Source organism: Gorilla gorilla, chromosome 2, assembly GCF_029281585.2.
Source record: "Gorilla gorilla gorilla isolate KB3781 chromosome 2, NHGRI_mGorGor1-v2.1_pri, whole genome shotgun sequence".
Taxonomy (NCBI): domain Eukaryota; kingdom Metazoa; phylum Chordata; class Mammalia; order Primates; family Hominidae; genus Gorilla; species Gorilla gorilla.
Window position 1 is genome coordinate 183,894,930 of NC_086017.1, and position 26,868 is coordinate 183,921,797.

The following is a 26,868-nucleotide window of genomic DNA, read 5'->3' on the forward strand; positions in this document are numbered from 1 at the left end:
GAGTAAACAGGTTAATTGGCTTAAGATGTCAAATGCTAGAAAATTTCCTGGGATTTAACACCCATGAATAGGATTTCAAAATCTATAGCTGAGGCTCAGTTTCTCCTGAAATTAATATTATATATCTCAGTGGGAGAGATTGACTACTACTTTTTAATCTTGAACTCAGCAGGTCTGTCTTCAGGTACATGTGAATTTGGAGTTGATTGAAAAACTCCTGCCCTTCCAAAGCTTCTTTAATGCTTGACATACTTTGAATAAGTCATAAAATGTTTTTGGAATTATAGTAAGTATCTATTAAAAATGTGTGTTCTCAAGTCCAGCAGAACTTAAAAGTAAATAAAAATAAAAATGAGTTTTGGCTAATCTATCAATTTCACTTTTATTTTATTTTTTCGTCCTTGTCCTGGTACATATTATATTTTAGAAATTCAGGGAAATAGACTAAAAAGCAGAAAGTTTTTTGTCTTCGTTGTTTGTTTTTAAAGAGAGAATGAGAATTATTGAGAAAGAATGAATAACAAATAAACCTAGGACTACTGAAGATAAGTTTCCCTGACTTTGCACTTTTGCCTGTGATTTACCCTATCTACCTTCCTCTGTGCGGAGAGCGCTAAAGGAAGTACTTCATATTTGTATCTTAGCAAAAATAATATATTTTATTATATTCTTAGCCACTAGTGAACTAGCAATATGTTCACCCTTTCAGTCATTCTGAACCCAGAATCTTCTAGAAAGGTAAAAAATCTTGTATCTATCTTTCCCTCCCCTAAGTCAGAAGCAGTTTGTTAGTTCATTGAGAGAAAGCATGGAGCTCCTGGTTCCATTTTTAGTTCATTGATGGTTATTAATACTTAGTCATAGTTAAGATAACAATAGAAAAAAATGGGAAGCTCCTTTATTAGCATTTGCTAAGGATTTAAATTTCAGGGGCCTTCATTAAAAGAGCATTTCAGCAAAATTAAACACACTTGGAGTTTAGTTTCATTGCATATAAAAATGGATACATTTTACATCAAAAAATAACTTACCAATGTTTAGTTTAGTAGTCATGCTATGATTTTTACTGTCTATTAAATTGAAAGATAATATTTGCACATAAGAAAAAAAATCAAATATACAACAGTATACTGCAGTAAAATATGTCTCATACCCCTGTCTGGCTAGTCTGTCTTTCCAGGGGTATGACTTTTGATACTTTCTAGAAATATAAGCATAGACATATGTACATTCTTCAAAAATGTATTTCTTTTTTTTTTTTTTGGGAGACAAAGTCTTGCTTCTGTTACGCAGGCTGGAGTGCAGTGGCACAATCTTGGCTCACCACAACCTCTACCTCTGGGTTCAAGTGATTTTCGTGCCTCAGCCTCTTGAGTAGCTGGGATTGCAGACGTGCACGACCATGCCCGGCTAATTTTTGTATTTTTAGTAGAGACGGGGTTTCACCATGTTGGCCAGCCACGCTGGTCTTGAATTCGTGGTTTCAAGTGATCTGCCACCCTGGGGGCCTGTCAAAGTGCTGGGATTACAGGTGTGAGCCACCATGTCCGGCCAAAAATGTATTTATTAGATTTATTCCTAAGTAATTTTCTCTTTAGAATGCAGTCATAAATGGATATTTTACCTGTTTCTAAGCTGTTTTGTAAATAGGTGACTCTTTGGTATATGTGTGTTATTTTGTAATCAGTCACAGTTAATAAATTATCACTGTTTTTAATTATTTTCCAGCTAATTTTACTGGATCTTTCAGCTTTCAGTTAAAAAAAAAAGTCATAAGTTTACCAATTGAAAGGAGCATTGATAAGTTACTTTATAGTTTAAAAATAAAACATAACAGAAGAATATACTTTTGATTTTTAATTCATTTTATTTATAATGACATAATTGTACATGTTTTGGGGTAAAGTGTTATGTTTTGTTGCATGTATACATCGTATAATGACCAAATCAGGGTAATTACCATATCACTGTTTTCTTTAAGGAAAATATATTTAAATGTCAAAGTATTCTTTTCTGAATTTGCCTCTGTATCTTATGGACGTAAAAAATTCTATCAAATAGTAGGTTTTCAGTATATATCTGTTGATTGAATGAGATAAAAATTGAAATAAAAATGGAATGAAATCAAAGCAGAATTAAGTTCATAAAAGTAAGGATACAACTGAGCTTATCCATATATACAGTAGTATAGGAAATGTGATCCCTCTACTATGAGATATAGGAAATCCTAGTAGTGTAAAACCTTGCAGATATGTGTGGCGGAGCTTGAATCACATTCCTCAGTGCTTTGTTTCTTACAGATTGACATAAGGTATTAAATATTCAGTTGTTTTACAAACGATTACCTAGATAGTTGGCAAGAACCAACCAAAAACTATTAGAATTAGTAACAGAGCTTAGTAAGGCAGCCAAATAAAATATAAATGCATAAGTATCAAGAGTTTTCCTTTATGCTGGCAGTAACCAGTTAGAAAGTGTAGGAAATGAAGACCTCTTTTCCAATAAAATTTGATATAAAATATCTGTAAAACATGAAAAACATATATACCCAACTAATAGTTTAAAGCAATACAGATAAAGATAGCATTATATCAATTGTTTTTACAAATCACATTGTACAAAAAAATTGAAGGAGACCATTGAGGGCTAGTGAGGCAAGATAGATTCTTTCCTGTTCTGACAGTGAGAGTATAGGTTGAAGCAGTATACCCTTTTTCCATCAGGAACTTTTCATATTCTGCTTTTCTACCTCTAGTGTTCTAGTTTAGAAAATTACCAACATGTGGTTTAATATTTTCGTATACAAAGACATATACTTTCATTTATTTCTTTTTATTGTGGTAGAATATACATAACATAAAATTTACCAGTTTTAACCATTTTTAAGTATATAGTTCATTGGCATTAAGTACATTCATACTGTTGTGCAATATCACCACCATCTGTTTTTCGAGCTTTTTCATCTTCCTAAACTGGAACTGTGTACCCATTACACAGTAATTCCCCATTACTGCACTCTAAATGCTCAAAAATAGTGGAATGATTAAATTCATTGTGGTATAATCAGAGATTTGTCAGCTCTTCATTAAGACTAAATCCTTTGAGACAAAAAAATTACAACTAATTGAAAAACATAAGGTACAAAACTGAATAATAATCCAGTTTTGTTATGAAGAAACATTTTATACGTGTAGAAATATATCTCTAAGAAATATACCAAAGTGTAGATAGTAATTGATTAGGAGAGTTATGGGTAATTCGTGTTTTCTGAATTTTTCTTAACTCAAAAAGTAACATTAAATTGAAACGATATTGACATTTACAAGTACTATTAACTGATTTGTACAAGATAAGCAACCTAGAGTTATTTAGCAAATCGATCAAGTGGAAAGAGAGGTTCTATAGCAGGCAGAGGGGATGTGGTTGTTCAAATGACAAAATTAGAGAAGCTTTAGAATAACAAAAGCTGTCTATGTATCAGTGATGGAGAGCTGAAGCAAGCATTATAATTGTTGAGTATAATATTTAACACTTTGTAAAGAGGCTTAACATTTCATTTCAAAGTACTTCTATGCATTATTTTCTTTTAGCCTTATGATTACTATGGGTTAGGTATACTAGATATATTCTACATTTTTAAAATGGAAAAAATTTTCAGAGAAAACAACTTTCACAAGGTTGTTTTTTCTCTGTCACCACAGAATGAATAGTCTTATAGTGCCAGCATAACAAGGCAATTTGGCTATTCATAGTCTAGATTTATAAATTTAAAGTGCAAATTGCTTATAGGACTATACAAAATCATTTTGTCTAACTTGCTTTCTTCTGAAAATCCAACCATAATTTGGGCAAGTAATATTTTTAATTACTTAGAAATTAATTGTCCTGTTTAAGTGGTTCAGTGGTTCTTGGCCTATATGAGGTATTTTTAAAAATTTATTTTTAATTGACACATAATTGTACATATTTAATATTTATGGGGCATAATGTGATGTTTTGATACATGTATACATTGTGTGTTGATCAAATCGGGGTATTTAGCATATCCATCACCTAATATACTCATTCCTTTGTGGTGTGAACCTTCAAAATCCGCTATTCTGGTTATTTTGAAATATACAATGCAATAATGTATTGTTAACTATAGTCACCACTGTGCAATAGAACACCAGAACTTATTTCTCCTTTCTAACTGTAACTTTGTGCCTATTGACCAATCTCACTCCAGCTCCCACCCCATCCTGTCCTCCCCAGCATGTCAGCAGTGGCTGACCTCATAGAAGTACAGAGTAGACTTGTGGTTATATGAGGTCTTTGATTCCTTTGGGAATGTGATACAAGCTGTGAACCCACTCTTCAGGAATATGCCCTTTGCACATGTATACACAAAATTTTGCACCCAATTTCTGTTCATTGTCACCCTACTGGCTCTTGATCACAGGTTTAGAACCTCTGATTTAGAATCCTTACAAATGCTGATTGAGGACAAAAGGATAAAGTAGGAGAAAGTCTAAATCTTAATTTGAGTTTATGTCAAGAACAGTGTTTGTGGTATTGGTTTTGTAGCCGACTTTATACTTCAGCATTAAGTTTAAGTCTGCTAAATTTCTAACTTGTTTCAGAGTTGTTAGATTTTATTTTGAGGTCTATTTCCAATTGCTTTGGTATCCATGACCCTTACAACAAATTACACATTTACTGAATGCTTATTTTTCACTATCCTTAAGTCAGTACATTTCAGGGTAGAAGTTATATCAAGCACATGAAAAGTCTTGAGTAGCTTCATTTATAAATACTCCCATATATAAATATGCTTAAAAGTGATTTTTAGAAACAGTTGTGTGTTTTTAAGATAACAAAAAGTATTATTTTTCAATAGGAGAATCTTATTTATACTGCTGATCCAGAATCCTTTGAAGTAAATACAAAAGATATGGACAGTACATTGAGTAGAGCATCAAGAGCAATAAAAAAGACTTCAAAAAAGGTGAGTTTTAGTGAAAGTATTATTTAGCACATCTCTAACATATTTTCCAGACTATATTCAAATAATATTGCTGCAAACACCAGTATAAAGATAGTTTATAAAACAAAGCTGTTCTTCGGTTCTAGGAAATGACCCACAGAAACAATAGTTTTACTTCAGTGACTTCCTTGCCACAGTAACTATAACTTGTTATCTCTCCCGTTATTGTAATAATGATGCTTCTGTGAACTATCCTGCAGTAGAAATGTACTGTTGGTGTTTTAGATTTAAATATGTGTGCACTCATCTTAAATATATCGCCACAGTTATTTTCAGCAAAGGGCACACGGCAGTCAGGGGACCTGGGATCTATTCCTGACTCTAGAAGTCTATTTTAGTCTTCTCGTGATGAAGATAACTTACTTACCTTATCAGAGTTGTTGAGGATTACATAAGTATGTTGATAATAGGCTTTTTTAAAGCAGAACTAGAATTTTAGTGTTCTAAGAGAGATTTACAGCCATATTCTCTATTGCTAGATTTACAAGTTTTGTTTTCTTTCCCTTGGTCGGGGGGCTTTGTATTTTAATAATTTTTGTATCTCCTATCATTTAACATGTATGATGTATAAGAGAAAAACATGTTAGATTATTATTCAAGTGAATTCCTTCACTCTTTCAATAAAGAAATGGAGGTTGAGGGGATTTTTGGATTAGAAATCTCACAACTAGACTGGCTGAATCAGAGAAGAACTTAGGTCTCTTCTCTCCCAGGCTAGATTTCTTTTCTCCTCCTCCTTCCATTGGACTGCAGTGCTCTCTAAATGAAAGTTTAAATAGTCTACAAATTTCCTCACTGTTTTGTGCCAAAGAGATTCTAATCCTGCCACATAGTACAGTAGAAAAACTTTTGCCATATATTTGGCTTTTTTATGTTTAAATATTCTTATCAGCTGTATTAAATTTGTCTAGGTTTAACTAATTGTAACTTAAACTCTAGGTTACAAGAGCATTCTCTTTCTCCAAAACTCCAAAAAGAGCTCTTCGAAGGGCTCTTATGACATCCCATGGCTCAGTGGAGGGAAGAAGTCCTTCCAGCAATGATAAGCATGTAATGAGCCGTCTTTCTAGCACATCATCATTAGCAGTAAGTTATTTTGATTTAATGGGGTAAATGACTTATTTATGAAGTTGTTATGGAATTTGTTAACTTCAAAAAATTGGAAATATTTCTTCCATTTTTAAAAAATTTTAATAATTTTATTTAACCCAGTATGCTAAAATATTATCATTTGAATGCGAATCAGTGTAAAATTACCAGTGAGATATTTTCATTCTTTCTTATGTACTAAGTCTTAAAAATGTGGGGTGCACCTTATCTTACAAAGCTGACTGCATTTCAGACTGGCGGTGTTTCAGGGGTTTCATAGCCACAAGTGGCTAGTGGCTCCTGGAAGGACAGCACAGCTCTGTACACTAGCACTGAAGAATCAGCATGGAAAGCATGATGCTAGGGGAGAGGAGTTCTCCCCTAGTGCACTTTAAACCTTGGCATCCTATCATACGTCATTTTTTAAATATTTATATCCAAACTTCTAACCTCTTTATTGGGTAAAGGCAACTGAGAAAACCCTACTACGAATGAACTAGAGACATACTTAATGTGTAGTTTATTTCATAGGAAATTTTACTGGGATTGAAATATGTTCTAAAATCTCTGAGAAAAGAAATGCGTTTCAATCTGGCCTGTCACTTTACTAATGTAAATAGCTATGATTCTGTTTATACAGATCGGTTCCAATGACATAGCAGAGACCGAGTTTTATTCCTTTTACTATTTTTTGTGATGAGTAGAATATAATCTCTGAAACTGAATTTCAGAGGATGATACGAGTTCTAAATTCATGTATATTGTATATATATGTATGTATATTTAAAGTGTTTCCTGAACAATCCAAATTTCCAACAGTTTCAGAATTATTAGATATTTAATACTACTATTACTAAGTATTTGAGTGAAATATCTGTTCTTTATCAAATTATTAACCTACTGAAGTTAAGAAAAGCAAGTGGCTGTCACTTCTTAGCTGTGTGTCCTTTAGCAAGTTTCTTATTCTCTCATCTGCATTTTTGCAGATGATGTTATATACTGAGAGGCAATTTGGGTGGTGGTTAAGAGCATGGACTCTGGAACCCTAGTGTTCAAATCCTTGCTCTGCTATTTACTAGCTGTGTGTGTTTTGGCAAGTTATTAACAATCTGTTTCAATTTCGTTGTCTGTAAAGTGAGCCTTAAGTAGTTATAAGGATTAAGTGAGTTATTGTATGTAAAGTGCTTAGAACAGTACCTGGCACATTGTGAGTGCTCTTGAGTTTTATAAGTGATTTCTTTTTATTTATAAAATTTCCGCAGGTAAGGCACATAAATAATACTCATTAAATATATTTTTTAAAGTTGCTTAAAGTCTTCAGTTAACACATCAAAGAGTTATGGCTAAATCTATTAGTGTATTTATACAGGTTTTTCATCAACATTAATCTTAACCAATGGGAGAGAAGCTGCATTTAGTTGATAAAATGAATATATGCAAAGTAGTTTGGCCAATTAAAATTGACAAATGCAGATAAACATTAATTTGTGAAAATTAGATTATAGCTTTCTCAAAGCCACCTGTAGCAACTATTGTAAACATTTTCATCTTTCAAATGAAAATAAATGAATTTTATAGAAAATTTTAGAAAATTAATTTGTTATTTATGGTTATGTCACTTTTAATAGACAGTGTATGTAAGAAGCAGCTAAAATACCTTCAAGACATTAATGTCGTCTTCTCAATTGCTTGTTTCTGTTCTAACAGATTACCCATTCTGTTTCCACAAGCAATGTAATTGGATTTACTAAGCATGTTTATGTTCAGCGCCTAAACTCTACTGGTGGGCGCTCTCAGTACTCCTGGTTTCAATCTGTACGTCATTCTGCTTTCCGAGCTAGTTTTTCAGAGATACTAGAAGGAAATACTGATTTTTCAAATTTCAAAAAAGTTCTTTCCAAGTCATCTTTGACATTTGTGAAGAATTAGGAGATTTGCCAACCACTAATGGAAACAAGCCTCATGAAGTTTAATGTGAGCTTATTAGCTATTTAAAATTTGTATTTGCGGGGAAAAAAAAAAGGAACATATTTTTTCTCCAAGGAATCACTTATTTGGTGGGTGGGAACTTTGGAATTCACAATGTTATGACTGCTTTGAATTAATAACAATTTAGGTTTAATAGAGTTTCTTAAGTCCAGAAAAAATAAGTTCCATTAGAAATTTTCTTATTTAGGAAAATTATCATTTTAAAGAATAGTAATTGTCTTGAGTAGTGGATTTATATTCACTTATATATTCATTTATATTTATAAATGTTAGATTTATAGCATTTATAGAAAATTATGCTTTTAATACGCCAAATCATAAAAGTTCCATGTGAGGAAAGTGCAAACTTTTATATTACACATTTATATCATCATTTTGTTGATACTTGAATGGTTATACTTCATCAACCCAGCTTTTTAAATGCTTCATTTTACAACCTTGTTGATGAGAACTTACAGCCAACTACCTTACTAGCTCTTACAGTTAGCCATTTATATATGTTAAAACAGTAGCCTTATAATTTATTTTGATTTACAGTTATTCTTGAGTCTTTGCATGTTATTTGTTAGAGTTGTTTTATTTTAAAATTTTTAAGACTTCTCAGGGATGTAAAACTTAGCAATTTAGTAATCACTGTTATCCAGAAGGATTGCTGTTTCACTCAATTTTTATACGGAACAAAATTTTAAAAATTATTTAAAAATATTTTTTAGAGATGGGGGTCTTGCTAAGTTGCCCAGTCTGGTCTCGAACTCTTGGCCTTAAGCAATCCTCCCACATCAGCCTCCTGAGTAGCTGAGATTACAGTGGAACAAAATTATATATACACATATACACTCTGACACTCACATATGTACATCTGAGTTGTACATATATTACAAACACTCTTTGAGAGTGTATGACTTAATTTTAGAAAATTATTTCCCATGAAGTGATTTCATTCCTCTTAATTCTGCTTTATAAACTAATAAGAAACCTTGTTTGCCAATTTATAATTTTTTCTTTTATAACCTGAAACACTGAATCATTAATATTTCATAAAACAAAGTTAGGTATCACTATTAGCAATAGGCCAATATCTGTTCAGTTGAGTTAATATCTAGTTAACTAGTCTAGCTATTTGGCTTTGTTCTCAGAATGCTATAATAGTTTTCTTTTTTCTCCCTTTTCCATTCCCCTAACTTTAAAGAGTTTAGAATTGTCAGATGTCTTGTACTTAATTGTTACAGTAATTTGTAAAATGTAAAAATAATAGGCATGATACTGAACTGTATTTTACAATTTTTTTAAAGGAAAATTTAAAATATGAAATGTTTGTTTTGTCTTAACAGGGTATCCCTTCTCCCTCCCTTGTCAGCCTTCCTTCCTTCTTTGAAAGGAGAAGTCATACGTTAAGTAGATCTACAACTCATTTGATATGAAGCGTTACCAAAATCTTAAATTATAGAAATATATAGACACCTCATACTCAAATAAGAAACTGACTTAAATGGTACTTGTAATTAGCACTTGGTGAAAGCTGGAAGGAAGATAAATAACACTAAACTATGCTATTTGATTTTTCTTCTTGAAAGAGTAAGGTTTACCTGTTACATTTTCAAGTTAATTCATGTAAAAAATGATAGTGATTTTGATGTAATTTATCTTCTTGTTTGAATCTGTCATTCAAAGGCCAATAATTTAAGTTGCTATCAGCTGATATTAGTAGCTTTGCAACCCTGATAGAGTAAATAAATTTTATGGGCAGGTGCCAAATACTGCTGTGAATCTATTTGTATAGTATCCATGAATGAATTTATGGAAATAGATATTTGTGCAGCTCAATTTGTGCAGAGATTAAATGACATCATAATACTGGATGAAAACTTGCATAGAATTCTGATTAAATAGTGGGTCTGTTTCACATGTGCAGTTTGAAGTATTTAAATAACCACTCCTTTCACAGTTTATTTTCTTCTCAAGCGTTTTCAAGATCTAGCATGTGGATTTTAAAAGATTTGCCCTCATTAACAAGAATAACATTTAAAGGAGATTGTTTCAAAATATTTTTGCAAATTGAGATAAGGACAGAAAGATTGAGAAACATTGTATATTTTGCAAAAACAAGATGTTTGTAGCTGTTTCAGAGAGAGTACTGTATATTTATGGTGATTTTATCCACTAGCAAATCTTGATTTAGTTTGATAGTGTGTGGAATTTTATTGTGAAGGATAAGACCATGGGAAAATTGTGGTAAAGACTGTTTGTACCCTTCATGAAATAATTCTGAAGTTGCCATCAGTTTTACTAATCTGTGAAATGCATAGATATGCGCATGTTCAACTTTTTAATGTGGTCTTATAATTAAATGTAAAATTGAAAATTCATTTGCTGTTGCAAAGTGTGATATCTTTCACAGTAGCCTTTTTATAGTCAGTAATTCAGAATAATCAAGTTCATATGAATAAATGCATTTTTATTTCCTATTTCTTTAGGGAGTACTACAAATGTTTGTCACTTAAATTTCAAGTTTCTGTTTTAATAGTTAACTGACTATAGATTGTTTTCTATGCCATGTATGTGCCACTTCTGAGAGTAGTAAATGACTCTTTGCTACGTTTTAAAAGCAATTGTATTAGTAAGAACTTTGTAAATAAATACCTAAAACCCAAGTGTATTTTATGTCTCATGTATTAATTTCTTCAGGGAAATTTTCATAGGCAAATATGAATGCTTGCATCAACATATGCTCTTTTGTGTACTTGCTTGTTTACTTGTTTATTCCTTCCTCCATTAATATTTTTGATCATTTTATTTTACGAGGCTATCTGTAAGTTAGGAATTTTTAATCTGGAATCTACTTTGCGAAATGTAGATAGTGAATCCTATGATGTTTTATGCAAAATTTTGTGTTTATGTGCATATATGCATTTTTCTGGCAGAAAATACACAATTGTTATTTTTTTGGAGGTGGAACTGTTATTTTCCCCCAAAAGAGTGGGGTTTCCAGAGACAAGAAATGACATGAGATAAGGAATAAAGCTAGAAAAGTATTGACTATACACTGGCAAAATATAGCAGGTAGTTAATTTTAATTTGAAAGGGAATGTTTCTGGTTTTTTACTGTTATCTATCTGCCTTAGGTTTTTAGACTATCCTTGTTATCAGATGAAGACAGTTTGCATGTACCATGTGTAAAATTAGGATTCTGTATCATGCATGGATATTAAATATAATTAACTTCTCTATTGAGAAAATCATAATTTAGGTTTTTATTAAGAGCACTTTTACTTTCTTTAAGGCATTTAGGTCATGCAATAGTGTTTTTTCCAAGAATCCAAGGTTAGTTCAATATCGGAAAATTTACCAATATGACTTACACTGACAAGTTAAAGAAGAAAGACATGTGATTTATCAGTAGGTTCCAAAAGGTTGTTTACAGAATCTTAGCCACTGTTCTTAATAAAAATTCTAAGGGCTTTTGGTACCATGTCTGAGTAAGCTACTACATTTAGAGTGCATGTTCTTCTAACAGAAACATCAAGCATTTCTTTATGAAATATAACCAAGAAATAATTTTCATATATAACTGAGGTTAAAAGAATAATCTGGAAATCCTCAGATATGAGAAATTAAGAACCAAAGCCATAATGCTAAGTGTAGACTGATACCAAAGACTAGTTGAAGGGATTTGAGGCTAATATATAAGCCTTAAAATGCTGGAACGTTGATCCCTGACTCAGTCTAGTTGAAGGTAAGATCTTAGTTAAGAGCAAAAGAGGAAATAGGCATGAGGAGAGAGTAAAGAGATGAAGTAAATAGAATGTGTACTCCAGGAACTGGAAATAATAGATCAATCAAAAAGATAATATGTTTATAAGAAAGAACTCATGCTGAATAATAGACATGACTTTTTAAAATAAACAAGCTTGATTGGAAAAAGAATCAAGTTGAACTTCTAGAAGTAAAAATAGAGACCTGGCTGAAGAGAAAACTAGTGACCTAATAGATAAATTTCAGAAAATTACCCTCACAAACCATTGAAAAGTACTAAGAAGTGTTTAAGAGATGTAAAAAATGGGACATGAATATCCAACAACCTATAATAGGATATCTGGAGAGAAAAATTAAAATACTAGAAGGGAGTAGAAAGCAATATTTGAAGAGTTGAGAGTTTTCTAAAAATAGAAAAACATGGAACTTAAAATCAAGCATGCGCATTAAGTATTGAGCAAAGTCAATTAAAAAATTCTCACTGAGAGCGTTATAGTCAGTATAGGAGAAAAATAAATGGAGAGCGCTAACATGTTTATGAATAGAAAGATGTAAAAAGGATGTGAATTTTCATCAATTTAACCAATACACTTAATTTCAACTGAAAGCTTAGTGGATTTTTTTATGGAACAATACAAAATAAGTCAATATAAACAAAGTTAAAAACAGGTCACAGAAAAATGTAACTCAAAACAAAGGATTTACATTTAGAGTGTAAGGAAAACTCCAGTCCCTAAAAACAACCTAATAGAAAAATTGCCAGAAGATAGATGGTTCGCAGAAAATGAGAAGTTACCATTAAACATGTAAGACTATCAACCTTAAAAGAGAAATTTCATTAGAATTACACTAACATACCATTTTTAATCATTAGAAATCTAAATATTTGACAGTGTTTCTGCTGGTGGGGCTGTGGGTAAATGTACTCTTACATATGTCTGTTGTGAATATTAAAATGACTGCAACCTCCATGGAGGGAAATTTAGTACAGGCACACCTCAGATAATACTTCAAATTTGGTTGCAGACCACCACAATAAAGCAGCTATCTCAATAAAGTGAGTCACATGAATTTTTGGTTTCCCATTGCATATGAAAGTTATGTTTACACTATACGTAGACTATTAAGTGCAATAGCATTATGTCTAAAAAAACGATGTTCATACCTTAATTTAAAAATGCATTATTGCTTACAAAAAAAAAAGTTAAAGATCATCAGAGGCTTCAGTGAGTCGTAATCTTTTCTGGTGGAGGATCTTTAAAATATTTTTTATTTCTAATTATGGATACATAATATTTGTATTATGTATATTTGTATATTGATGGGTCCGTGTGATACATATTTTTCTTTCTAAAACTTCTAAGTTTTTCTTTTTTTTTTTTTGGAGACAATCTCGCTCTGTCTCCACAGCTTCATCTTCACCACTTACATTCTTTATGTTCCTTCTGCTGCTTTTCTTGAACCTCCTGAACAAGTTACCTTTGCCTTAAGGTTCTTCTCAAAGAACTATCTAGCAGCAAAGGCTTATCCTTGTTCAAAAACAATTGCAGGCTTAACTAAATTAGTTGAAGCATCTTTAGATATTGTAGTAAGCTCACCTTTAAATCTGATGGTACCATGTGTATTTGTCTTTTCTTGCACTGCTATAAATACCTGAGGCTGGATAATTTATAAAGAAAAGAGATTTAATTGGCTCCCAGTTCTGCATGGCTGCACAGGAAGCATGGTGGCTGCTTAGCTTCTCGGGAGGCCTCAGGAAACTTACAATCATGGCAGAAGGTGAAGGGGAAGCCAGCACTTCAGATGGCCAGAAGCAGGAGGGAGGGAGAGAGACGGGGAAGGTGCTACACACTTGTAAACAATCAGATCTCATGAGAACTCTTATGAGAACAGCACCAGGGGGATGGTGCTAAAACATTCATGAGAAACTGTCACCATGATCCAATTACCTCCCACCAGGCCCTACCTCCAGCATTGGGGTTTACATTTCAACATGAGATTTGGGCGGGGACATAGATCCAAACCATATCAATATGCAATACACTGTTCTCTCCCCTTACAGAAAAATTGGCATATAATAATTACTGTTCTACAATCTTGCTTTTATCACTTCAAAATATATTCTGGAAATCACTCTGTATATAAGTTCTTCATTTCTTTTTACAATTGCAGAGTACTCCACCTTTATTCACCCAATCCCCTATTGATGAACATGAGTTTCTAGTGTTCTACTACCACAATGATGTTGCAAGTTTTATGAATAGGTCATTTTGTATTTCTGTTAGATATTTTGCAAAACAAAAACTACATGTGGGATTACTAGGTCAAAAGATCAGTATATAATTTTGGTAGATATTATGGGCATATTTTGTTTTATTGCACTTAGCAGATAGTGTGCTTTTCATAGACTAGAGATTTGTAGCAGTGCTGCATTGAGCAAGTCTATTAGCACAGTGTTTCCAAAAGCATGTGTTCACCTCGTGTCTGTGTCACATTTTTGTAATTCTTGCAATATTTTATACTTTTTCATTATTATAACTGTTTTGGTGATCTGTGATCAGCCATCTTTGATGTTATTATTGTAATTGTTCTGGGGCACCACAAACTGCACCCATCTAAGACTGAAAACTTTATCGGTAATTGTTGTGTGTGTTCTGACTGCTCCACTGAACAGCTGTTCCCCAATCTCTCCCTCTGCTTGGATGTCCCTAACTCCTGAGACACAATATTGAAATTAGGCTAATTAATAATTAATCCTACAATGGCCTCTAAAAAATCAAAAGCTAGGAATTACTAAACTTAGTGAGGGAGGCATGTTGAAAACAGAGATAGACTGAAAGCAAGGCCCCTTGTGCTAATAGTTAGCCGAGTTGTGAATGCAAAAAGAGTTACTGAAGGAAATTACAAGTGCTATTCCATTGAACATGTGAATAATAAGAAAGTGAAACAGACTTATTGCTGATACGAAGAAAGTTTGAATGGTCTAGAGAGAAGATCAAACTAGCCACAACAGTCCCTTAAGCCAAAGCCTAATCCAGAGTAAGTCCTTAACTGTCTTTCAATTCTATGAAGGCTGAGAGAGATAAGGAAGCTGCAGAAGCCTGAAGCTAGCAGAGGTTGGTTCATGAGGAAAGAAATGGTCTCCAAAACATAAAAGTGCAATGGGAAGCAGCAAATGCTGATAGGGAAGCTGCAGCAAGTTATCTAGAAGAGCTGGCTAAGATAACTGAAGAAGGTGGCTATGCTTAATAACAGATTTTCAATGTAGACGAAACAGCCTTCTGTTGGAAGAAAACGCCATCTAAGACTTTCTTTTTTTCTTTTTTTTTTTTCTTTGAGATGGAGTTTCGCTCATTGCCCAAGCTGGAGTGCAATGGCGTGATCTCGGCTCACTGCAACCTCTGCCTCCTGAGTTCAAGCAATTCCACTGCCTCAGCCTCCCAAGTAGCTGGGATTACAGGCATGCCCCACCACACCCTGCTAATTTTTTGTATTTTTAGTAGGGATGGGGTTTCACCATGTTAGCCAGGCTGGTCTCAAACTCCTGACCTCAGGTCATCCACCCACCTCGGCCTCCCAAAGTGCTGGGATTACAGGTGTGAGCCACCTCGCCTGGTCAATTTAAGACTTTCATAGCTAGACAGAAGTCAATGCCTGTCTTCAGTGCTTCAAAGACTCTTTTGTTAGGGGCTAATACAGCTGGTAACTTGAAGCTATGTTCATTGACCATTCTGAAAATCCTAGGGCCATTAAGATTATCCTAAATAGACTTTGCTTGTGCTCTATAAATGGAATAACAAAGCCTGAATGACAGCACATCTTTTTATAGCATGGTTGACTATTTTGAGCCCACTCATGAGACTCTTGAGTGCTTTCTTGAGATGGAATCTACTCCTGATGAAGATGCTGTGAACATTGTTGAAATGACAAAGGATTTAGAATATTACAGAAACTTAGTTGACAATGCAGAGGCAGGATTTGAGAGGACTGACCCCAACTTTGAAAGAAGTTCTGCTAGGGGTAAAATGCTATCAACAGCACTGCATGCTACAGAGAAATCTTTCATGAGAGGAAGACAGTTACTGTGGCCAACTTCATTGTTGCCTTATTTTAAGAAATTGCCACTGCCTCCCAACCTTCAGCAACCACCAGCCTGATCAGTCAGCAGCCATCAACATTGAGGCAAGACCCTCCACCAAAAATAGACAAATGGGATCACATCAAGCTAAAAGGCATCTTTACAGCAAAGGAAACAATCAACAACGTGAAGAGACAGTCACAGAATGGAAAAATATTTGCAAACTACCCATCTGCCAAGGAATTAATAACCAGAATATATAATGAGCTTAAGTAATTCAATAGGAAAAAAAATCCAATTTTAAAATAGGTGAAAGATTTGAATAGACATGTTTCAAAAGAAGACATACAAATGGCCAACACATATATGAATAAATGCTCAACATCACTAATCAAATGTAAATCGAAACTACAATGAGACATCATCTCACCCCAGTAAAGATGGCTTTTATAAAAAGAACAAGCACTAAGGGATGCTTGTTCGAGAACATAAAGGGTGACCCTTGTATACTGTTGATGGGAATGTGTGTACAACCACTGGAGAACAGTATAAAGGTTCCTCAAAAAAGCTAAAAATGGAACTATCATATGATCCAGCAATCCCACTGCTGGGTATATATTTAAAAGAAAGGAAATTAGTATATCAAAGAGATGTCTGCACTCCCATGTTTACTGTAGCACTATTCACAATAGCCAAGATATGGAATCAACCTAAGTGTCCATCAACAGATGAATGGATAAAGAAAACGTGGTATATATACACGATGGAGTACTATTCAGCTGTAAAAAAGAATAAAACTCTGTCATTTGCAACCACGTGGATGGAACTGGAGGACATGTTAAGTCAAATAAGCTAGGCACAAAAAGGCTAATACTGCATGTTCTCACTCATATGTGGGAGCTAAAAATTAAAAGTTGAACACATGGAGATAGAGTAGAGTGACGGTTACCAGAGGCTGGGAAGGGTAGTGGGGAAGGAGGTATAAAGAGGGGTTGGTCAGTGGGTACAAAGATGCAGTTAGGTAGAAGGAAAAAGATGTATTGTTCAGCAGCACAATAGGTTGACTATAGGTAACAATAAATGTTAAAACGTAAAAAGTTTCAGGAGGTTTGAGTTTGAATAAACTATTTTGGCTTACTTTGAAAGAGGCCATTTTGGGATTGGTGTTTTGTTTTGAGGCCTAGACATCAATCAAAGCTGACCATTGAATGCTTGGTATTTTGTCTTTCCACTTTTTTAAGAGTTCCTTTTAAGCATATTATTGTTGACATTTTAAAAGTCCCATCATGGCTTTTTTGATTCTGTTATTCTTGGTGAACTTAGTAATTTATAAATGTACACATAAAAATTATAGGAATATAATGAGTATACATAGTAAGAGTTTTGCCAGGAAGATGTAGACAGTTACATGATCAACATAAAGGGATCACTTCAGTTGGTCAAAAATTGTTCTTATAAATGTGTTGGGTTCCTCCCTAAGCAGAGTCTAGGAAGAGATCATATTAATGACCTCAGAATATGTATTGTGCGAAGTGACTTTCCATAATTTGGTAAGACAGGGAACATCCTTAGACAAGTTTTCATTAGGTACCTAAGGATGCGCCATGAATCATCGTTACGTTTTCATGAAGGATAGCACAAGTTTGCAGTTAAGTGATTTTATCAGTCCGTTTCTTGCTTATAGAATTTTCGAAGTCTAACACTGTTTTTTTTTTTTTTTTGTCTTCTCTTTTCGTTTGGTCTAAGCTGCGAGTGTTTCTGCTAGTATAACTTTCTCAGAATCCTTGTGAACTCCTATATATGGCATACAATTTACTCCATTAGACAAGAGACTTTTCACATATCTTTTCTGGATAATCCCATCTCTATTCCTGGCTTCTGATGACAAAGCTGAGTCACATGCCTAATCTCTTCACAAAGATTTCAGGAGGCTTGAATAGGGTCCTCTGACTGAATCCTGATTGTTTTAGTCTCCCCCCTCCCACCCCACTCCTGTATAACTGTAGGACACAATGTGGCTAAGTTTCCTGCCACTATATAAAAGGGTCCCCCTTCCTTTAGTTTCCAATTCCACATTTCTCCCCAGCACACATTTAACGTATTCCTGCCAGCAGTCTGTTTTTGGTGATGTAGGTATTCTGACATCATGTGGGCCCTCTCTACAGGATCGTCACTCCCTTCTGAGTGCTCACTAGCAGAGTTGCTAATATTCCTCTTTCTAGTAACAGTTTATGCAAGGCAATCTAGGCTTTTCCTCCAGGATATTTTGGTTTTTGCTTGTTTTTTTTTTTAATTGACAAATAAAAATTGTATATATTTATGGTTTACAAAATGCTGTTTTGAAATATGTATACATCGTGGAATGGCTAAATGAAGGTAGTTAGCATGCATTACCTCATATACTTGCAATACTGGCATACATACTGGCTTTTCCATTTTGCTTTTTGTAATTCTTTTAGCCTCTTCCCACTGACCAATTCAAAAGTCACTCCCACATTTTTATGTATTTGTTATAGCCAACACTCCACATTTGATACCAAAACCTATATTAGTTTCTTACTGCTGCTGTAACAAATTACCAAGTGTAGTGGCTTCACCACAAATTTATTCTCTTGTAGTTTGGAGATAAGAAGTCCAAAATCATGAGTCTGGCTCACCAAAGTCAAGCTATCAAGAGGGCTTGTTCCTTCTGGGGGTTCTAGGGGAGAATTTGTTCCTTGCCTGTTCCAACTTTTGGAGGCTGCTGGTATTCCTTGGCTTGTGACTGTATCATTCCAATCTCTACTTCTGTCATACATCACCTCCTCTGTAGACAAATCTCTTATTGCCTCCCTCTTACTATAAGGACACTGGTGATTACATCAGGCCCACCTGGATAATCCAGGCTAATTTCCCCATCGCAAGATCCATAACAATCAAATCTACAAAGTTCCTTTCACCATCTAACATATTCATAAGTGCCTGGACTTGGATGTCAACATATTTGGAGAATCATTACTGAGGGTATCACAGGCTTCCTGGCATTTGGTTAGCATGGTGGAGGCATGTGTCATCATTGGTAGTCCAGTGCAGGGTTGTTCACATGGTAGCAGTTCTAGGGTTCCAAAAAGCAAATAGTTTTAAAATCTCTGCTTATGTTATTTTTCCTGTGGTCTCTCATTGGCCAAAACAAATAGCGTAGCTGAAACTAAAGTCAATGTGGGAAGGTACTACCATCCAGAGGTGTGGATGCTGGAAGATGCGTGCAAATGAGGACTCATTAGTGCAACAGAATAGTACAATACAAACAAATTTCTAGAAAAACACAACTTAATGAAATAGAAATAGAAAACTTAAATATTCCTGTAAACACCAAAGAAATATAATCCACATTTAAAATCATTCCTAAGGCCGGCTGTAGTGGCTTACGCCTGTAATCCCAGAACTTTGGGAGGCCAAGGTGGGTGGATCACTTGAGGTCAAAAGTTCAAGACCAGCCTGGCTGGCCAACATGGTAAAACCCCATCTCTACTAAAAATACAAAAATTAGCTGGGCATAGCGGCAGCACTTGTAATCCCAGCTACTCGAGAGCTTGAGGCATGCGAATCACTTGAACCTGGAAGCCGAGGTTGCAGTGAGCCAAGACTGTGCCACTGTGCTCCAGCCTGTGTGACAGAGTGAGACTCTGTCTGGAGAAAAAAAAAAAAAAAAAAGAATCATTTCTAAAAAGAAATTATCAGGCCTAGATGGCTTCACTGGTGAATTCTATCAAATATTTAATAAAGAATTAATCTTACAAATTCTTACAGAGACTAGTGAAAGGGAACACTTCCAAATTCATTTTTTGAATTCTGGATGACTTCAGACATTTTAAGAAAGGCTAATCTTATTTGTGAAAATACATGCAAAATTTCAAAATAAAATATTAACAAAATCTTATGATATATAATAAGAATTATATATCATGACCAAGTTGGGCTTATGCCAGGAATGCAAGGTTATTTAACTTTAGATAATTCATCAGTATATTTTCATACTTAATAAAGGAAAAAATTACATTATCTCAATAGTTGCAGAAGAAGCATATGATAAATTCAACATCTATTATAATAAAACCTCTTTGCAAACTAGAAATAGAAAGGGACATCCTTAATCTAATAAAGCTTATCTACAAAAATACTATAATACACATCATATCTAATGATGAAACATTGGCAACATCTCCTTTGAGATCAGGAAGGAGAAAAGAGTACTTGTTCTACCACCTTCAATCAACATTTTACTGCAGTCTCAAGCAGTGCAGTATTGCAAGAAAAAGATATGGTATGAGAATTAGAAAGGAAAAAACCAATACTCTTATTCAGAGATGATATGATTGCCTAGATAGAAAATTATAAATAATCTGAAAAAAACTTAGATTAAATTCTGAAACAAAATCAATATACAAATAGATACCAGCCACAAAGAAGTAAAAAATACCTTTTCCTAAAAGATACTTGTTACAATAGCATTAAAACCATTGAAATACTTAGGAATAAGTCTAATAAAAGATATACAAAATCCCTACAGAGAAGACTGTGGAACTTTATTTACAATAATTAAAGAAGACCTTAATTGATATGATTGTCAGGATTGGATGCCTCAGTGTTGAAAAATACTAGTTTTCCCCAAACTGAACAAATTCAAATGAGGCAAAGAAAAATACCAACAAGCTGTGTGTGTGTGTGTGTGTGTGTGTGTCTGTGTCTGTGTGTGTGTATAAAATGTGACTAATTGTTTCTAAATTTATGTGGAAATACAAAGGGTCAAGAATAATGAATATGGTTACAGAAGTGAAAGAATCTGTTTTATCAGATACAAGGTTTATTATAGAGCTGTAGTAATCAAAACAGTGCAGTGCTGGAAGTCTTGGTGTATTAAACCAAACCGACAGCATTATCATTGTAAAACAGTGGGTGAAAAACAGCCTATTCAATAAATGGTGCTGAGAAAAACTGGTATCTTTTTTTTTTTTTTTTTAGAAACGTTGTGTTTAATGGTAAAGCTTAGCACACCCCAGCACCAGGAATGGCATGGAGTCGCAGCAGCAGGGACGGACAGGTGGCCCCCATGGAGCCTCACGTGGCGAAGAGGATGAGGAAGGTGACCATCAAACAGAAGAACCCCCCATGGCCTCAGACAGGGCAACGCCCAGAATGGCATAGGAGAAGAGCTACTGCCTGAGAGACGAGTGCCTGAGAGACGAGTGCCTGAGAGACGGGTTCCTGGCATAGCCAATGATCAAGCTGCCAAACACAATTCCAGTGCCAGTCCCTGAACCAGCCACACCAACTGTGGCTGCCTCAGCACCAATAAATTGGTTGCTGTGTCAATGTCCCAGGAGACAACACTGGTCTGGAACTCCTGTCTGGCCACCTGGAGTGGGGAGCTGCTGTGGGAAGGCTGTTTAGATGAACTCTCTGGGCTATTCAAGAAGGAGGCAGACACAGGCCTGGTTAGACCCCTGGTGCAACAGTGGATCTGAGCTGGAGAAATGAACAGTGCCCCAGTGGTCTGCATTTTTTCAGTCTCCCAGCTTTAGCCCTTGGTCTCGGCGCCCAGCCAAAAATTGGTATCTTTATTTTAAAAAGGAAATAAAATCTCTTTTTCACGTTTTATGCAGATTTGAATTAAAAGAGAATTATAGATTTAAATATGAAAGGTAAAACTATGAAGATTTTACTAGATAATATAGGAGAGTATCTTAATCTGTCTGGCGTTAGAAAAGATTACTTACACATTTTTCCAAAAGTTAATTATAGAAGGAATGATTGATGTCTACATTAAAATTAAGAACTTCCAGTCATGAAAAGACATCATTAAAAGACAAAGTCACAGAGTAGATGTTCACAATACATGTAAATGACAAAAGGACTCATATCCAGACTATATAAAAAACTAAAAAAAAAAAAAGTCAGACATTCCTATAGAAAAACAGGTATTTCATAAGTGAGGGAATCCTGGCTGGGCACGGTGGCTGACACTGGTATTCCCAGCACTTTGGGAGGCTGAGGCAGGTGGATCACTTGAGGCCAGGAATTCAAGACCAGCCTGGCCAACATGGTGAAACCCCATCTCTACCAAAAATACAAAAATTAGCCAGATGTGGTGGCACGTGCCTGTAGTCCCAGCTACTCAAGAGGCTGAGGCAGGAGAACTCCTTGAATATGGGAGGTGAAGGTTGCAATGAGCCGAAATAGTGCCCCTGGGCCACAGAGTGCGACTCTGTCAACAACAACAACAACAACAGCAACAACAAAAGTGAGGAAATCCAAAAGGCTAGAAAACTTATTTTAAAATGTTCAATCTAATCCATAATGCAGGATTGCAAATCAGATTCCATTGCACATGCACCATTGTGGCTTAGCACAAATGGAAAGCAAAGAGAAATTTCTTCCTTTACGAGATAAGAAGCTGCTGTTGGTAGGAGTGTAAATTGTATAACTATGTATAAAACACTTGGTCATTAATCAGTAAAGTTTAAGATACGCATACTTTGAAACCCAATAATTCTAATCCTCGATATTGCCAGAGAAATTTAGAAATACGAATACTAGGATCCATGTGTAAGAATGTTCATAGTTGTTACTATATATAAAGGCCTGAAACTGGCCAGGTGTGGTGGCTCACACCTGTAATCTCAGCATTTTGGGAGGCCAAGGTGGGCGGATGACCTGAGGTCAGGATTTCGAGACCAGCCTGGCCAATATGGTGAAACCCCATCTCTACTAAAAACACAAAAATACAAAAATTAGCCAAGCATGGTGGTGCAGGCCTGTAATTCCAGCTACTCGGGAGGCTGAGGCATGATAATCGCTTGAACCCGGGAGGCAGGGGTTGCAATGAGGCAAGATTGCGCCACTGCACTCCAGCCTGGGTGACAGAGTGGGACTCCATCTCAAAAAAAAAAAAAAAAAAAAAAAGCCTGAAACTGGAAAGTCAGAAATTTATATCAATATTAGAATGGACTAATACACTGTGTTATAATCAAGCTTTGTTTTTTCCCAAATGCTTTACCTGTGTTAATTCAATCTCCACAAGAACCCTATGAGGTAGATATTCTTTAGGGGATGTTTGCCCTTGAGGCCCTGTAACAATTAGCATCTTGGGGCACTGCATAGAAATAGTAACACATGTAAGAGTCCCATATTCGAAGGCAGATGAGAATTCTAGATCTTCCTGGGCTTTTGACTTGTCTTGGACAAACCTAACTTCCTTGAGCCTTGTTATCTTCATGGAAGATCTCTACCATGTTATCAAAAATAGTCATCTTGTACCCAAAATGAAACCTCTTGCTTTGCCAAAGGCCTATCAAGTACCACCATAAATTTGGGGTCCCACAGGGAAGAAAGGTATTAAGGGACAGGGGATCCAGGTGGAGAGGCCGTGGGCTCTGCTGAGCTTTTGAGGCTTCTTGGGCGTGAGTGTGGTGAAGGGAAAGTCAGGGTACGGAGAGCGAGGCTTCTCTGAGGGCTGAGCCAAGCCACACAGGGCCAATCCTTGGGCAGGCAGACTGGAAAAGTAGGCCTTCTGCTCTTCTGAGTAGCACTCCTGGGGTGTCACAGCATCCTGGTAAGTCCAGTGATGCCATTCATAAGATAAGTTTAATAAGTTTCTAGTCAATAAGTAAAAATCAATTCTATTTCTATACCCCAGAAAAAACCAGAAGCTGTAAAAAAAAAAAAAAAGGCAACCATTACAATAGACAATAGCAATGAAAAATATGAAATGCTAGAAATAATTCTAACGGAAAATCTGCAAGACTTTTATGGAGAAAATTGAAACCTTCTTAGAACACATTAAATAAGATCTAAGTAAATGGAGAATTCTTAGATAGGAATCTCCCAAATTGATTATATATCTTAAATAAAAATTTTAATTTATGAAACTAGCTGATTTTAAAATTCACCGCATAGAGCAAAAAGCCAAGGGCAGTTAACATATTCATGAAGAACAGGTGAAATAATTTGCTTTCCCAAATATTAAGGCTTATAAACAGTATCTTATTTGGTGCAAGGATAAATAAATTGACATATTGATAAGTAAATTGATTTATTGAACAGAAGTCAGTTTGTTATTATATAGAGAAGTTGTACATGACCAAATTTATATCCATTCTTACCTAGGGAAACACATGCGCACAAGCAAACATGTGTACAAGAATGTCCGCAGCTGCACTGCTTATAATATTCCCAAATTGAAACAACCCAAATGTCTATCTATAGGACAATTGATTGACATACAGCCATGAAAATAAATGCTTGCTATCTATATGCAATAACATAATTTTAAGAACATACTGAGTGAAAAAGCAAATCGGAAAAATATCCATAGCATTGTTCTACCTACATAAAATTTAAAACAAGGAAAATTGAGTTATTTAGGGATAGGTCGCGCTAACACTCTAAAGATGAATGTGCTATTCCGGATAATAGTAACATCTTGGGGGAATGCGTGTAGGCAGAGAAATGGCGGTCAGGGAGGAGCACAGAGCGGGTGTCTAAGGTACTGGAAATTTTTAAGTTCCTAAACAAGATGGGGTGTACATGTGTACTATGTACACGCTGTACACGTGTACATGCCCTCAAATTAAAATGCACTCTTACCATTTATCAGTTTCTTGTAAGATTCTGATCTTTCTTCTGGATATTTTATATTGTTTACTAATCTAGTTGTCTATTACCATTACAGTACTAAGTGGCTATTTATTTTGTTATTCTCACAACGTGCACTTTGTATTTTAAGTTGTGTGTATTATATATTTCAAAGTAGAATTTTTAAAAAATACAAAAGAAGTTTCTTTATTTTCTTCTTTTTTTGAGATGGAGTCTCACTCTGTCACCCAGGCTGGAGTGCAGTGGCGCCATTTTGGCTCACTGCAACCTCCGACTCCCGGGTTCAAACAATTCCTTGCCTCAGCCTCTGAGTAGCTGGGATTACAGACGCCCGCCACCAAGCCCAGCTAATTTTTGTGTGTGTGTGTATTTTTAGTAGAGATGGGGTTTCACCATCTTGGCCAGGCTGGTCTGGAACTCCTGATCTCGTGATCCACCCACCTCGGCCTCCCAAAGTGTTGGGATTACAGGCGTGAGCCACCGCGCCCGTGCCCGGCCTATTTCTCAAATTACAGAGGTGGGTGGTCCAGGGCTGCTAGGGTTGCTTTGCCATTCTTGACAGACAATTTCCCTTTCAGCATCTGAAATGGCTGCAGAACTCTCACTCCTACCTCAACACTCCACAGAAGGAATGCGAGGAAGAGCAAGGAAATACATGCCCAACTACTTTTTAAAAATCTCAAACTAGAATTTTTTAAAAGGAAAGATGTCATCCAAATAAAATAGCAATAGAGGATAATCACCTAAACATGTAAAGACTTTTTGTAACAATGAACAGATAGCACAGTACATAATAAAATATTAACACCATTGCATTAGATTAAGAAAACGTTAAATTAACCCTCCATTACCACAACTATTTGGTTTTTAAAATTTTAGCTAAGTCCAATAATACAAGAAATTATTAATTAATTAATTAATATAATTTTAAAATCAATCAATTATTAAATTATTAATTAATTAATATAATTTTTAAAAAAGAATAAGCAACAGTGTTATTCTTTTGCAGATAATGTGGCTATATATTTCAGAGATTTCCTAAAAATCTCATAGAACTAATTTTCGACTGGTTACACAATAGATATACAAAAATCAAAAGCTTTTCTTCAACATAGAAATATCCAGTTAGCATTTGAAGAAAAAACTTAAACATTTAAAAATTAAAAAAAAATTTTACAGTAGTTCTAAAGTATATGATTTGTCCCTTGGGATAAATTTAATAAAAAGGTACAGGTACTATGGAAACCGTCGTTAAAAGTCGAGAATCAATCTTTAATGATTGTAGAGACTGATTTATCCTAGATGGGAATACCTAATATTTAAAACAATTTTCCCCAAATTAATATATAAATTCACTGCATTTCCACTTAGAGTCTTACTTTTTGACTTCTCCACCTTTTTTTTTTTTTTAAACAGGTTGAAATGATTCTAAAGTTTGTAGAGGAAAATAGCTGAGACCAGTCAAAATTCTTTTCTAAATTAATGAGGGAAGACTTGTCTTCTCAGGTATCAACACCTCAAAGCTACCATAATTAAATCCACGTAGTACTGTAATGGTAATGGACAACTAGATTAGTAAACAATATAAAAATATTCAGAAGAAAGATCAGAATGTTATGAGAAACTAATAAATGGTAAGAGTGCATTTTAATTTGATGGCTAAGGGTAATTTATTTATAAATATGCTGGCATAATGGGCTATCCGTCTGGAAAAAGCAAAATTATATCCACAGTTCATATCATTTTGAAAATAAATTCAGTTTTAAAATATAAAAGTGTAAAATATAGAATGAAATTTAGGAAAATATTTTGTAAACTTGATGTGTTAGAAAAACCCAGAAGCAAAAAAGTCAAGATAGTTGTGCTTAACTTCATAAAAATAACTTGTTTTTATATGATGAAAAATTCTATATACTCAAAAGATTTTAAAAGACCATAAAAAAATTTTTAAGTCATATGGCAAAGGGCATATATATTGAAAATACTTGGCTTGGTGCAGTGGCTCACACCTGTAATCCCAGGACTTTGTAGGTAGAGGTAGGGGTATCATGTGAGCTCACGAGTTCAAGACCAGCCTGGGCAACGTGGAGATACCCTGTCTCTACAAAAATACAAAAATTAGTAGGGTGTGGTGCACCACTGCACTCCAGCCTGGGCGATAGAAAGCCTCCCCAACCCCCCAAAAAACTCTGTCTTTTCTTTTTTTTTTTAATTTGAGACAGAGTCTCACTCCAGTTGCCCAGGGTGGTCTTGAACTCCCGGACTCAAGCAATCCGCCCTTCTCAGCCTCCCAGAGTGC

At 34.9% G+C, this 26,868-nt stretch overlaps 1 protein-coding gene and 1 pseudogene across 15 annotated transcripts in view; one reads left to right on the forward strand and one right to left on the reverse strand.

Annotated features, from left to right (window-relative positions):
• Nucleotides 1-21,569, forward strand: part of ECT2 (epithelial cell transforming 2) — an 81,830-nt gene extending 60,261 nt beyond the window's left edge. For 7 of the 15 annotated variants that reach the window (XM_019024641.4, XM_063704364.1, XM_055380970.2 and 4 more), the window contains 3 exons: nucleotides 4,880-4,987; nucleotides 5,966-6,112; nucleotides 9,436-10,760. In XM_019024641.4, the coding sequence (XP_018880186.2) occupies nucleotides 4,880-4,987; nucleotides 5,966-6,112; nucleotides 9,436-9,525 (345 nt within the window). In that variant the 3' untranslated portion in view covers nucleotides 9,526-10,760. Of the gene's footprint in view, nucleotides 1-4,879; nucleotides 4,988-5,965; nucleotides 6,113-7,822; nucleotides 8,090-9,435; nucleotides 10,761-20,936 lie in introns of those variants that run through there. The other 8 variants (XM_063704358.1, XM_063704363.1, XM_063704359.1 and 5 more) reach the window with 2 other exon arrangements.
• Nucleotides 21,033-21,474, reverse strand: LOC101135862 (ATP synthase F(0) complex subunit C1, mitochondrial-like; annotated as a pseudogene).
• Nucleotides 21,570-26,868: the final 5,299 nt, after the last annotated feature.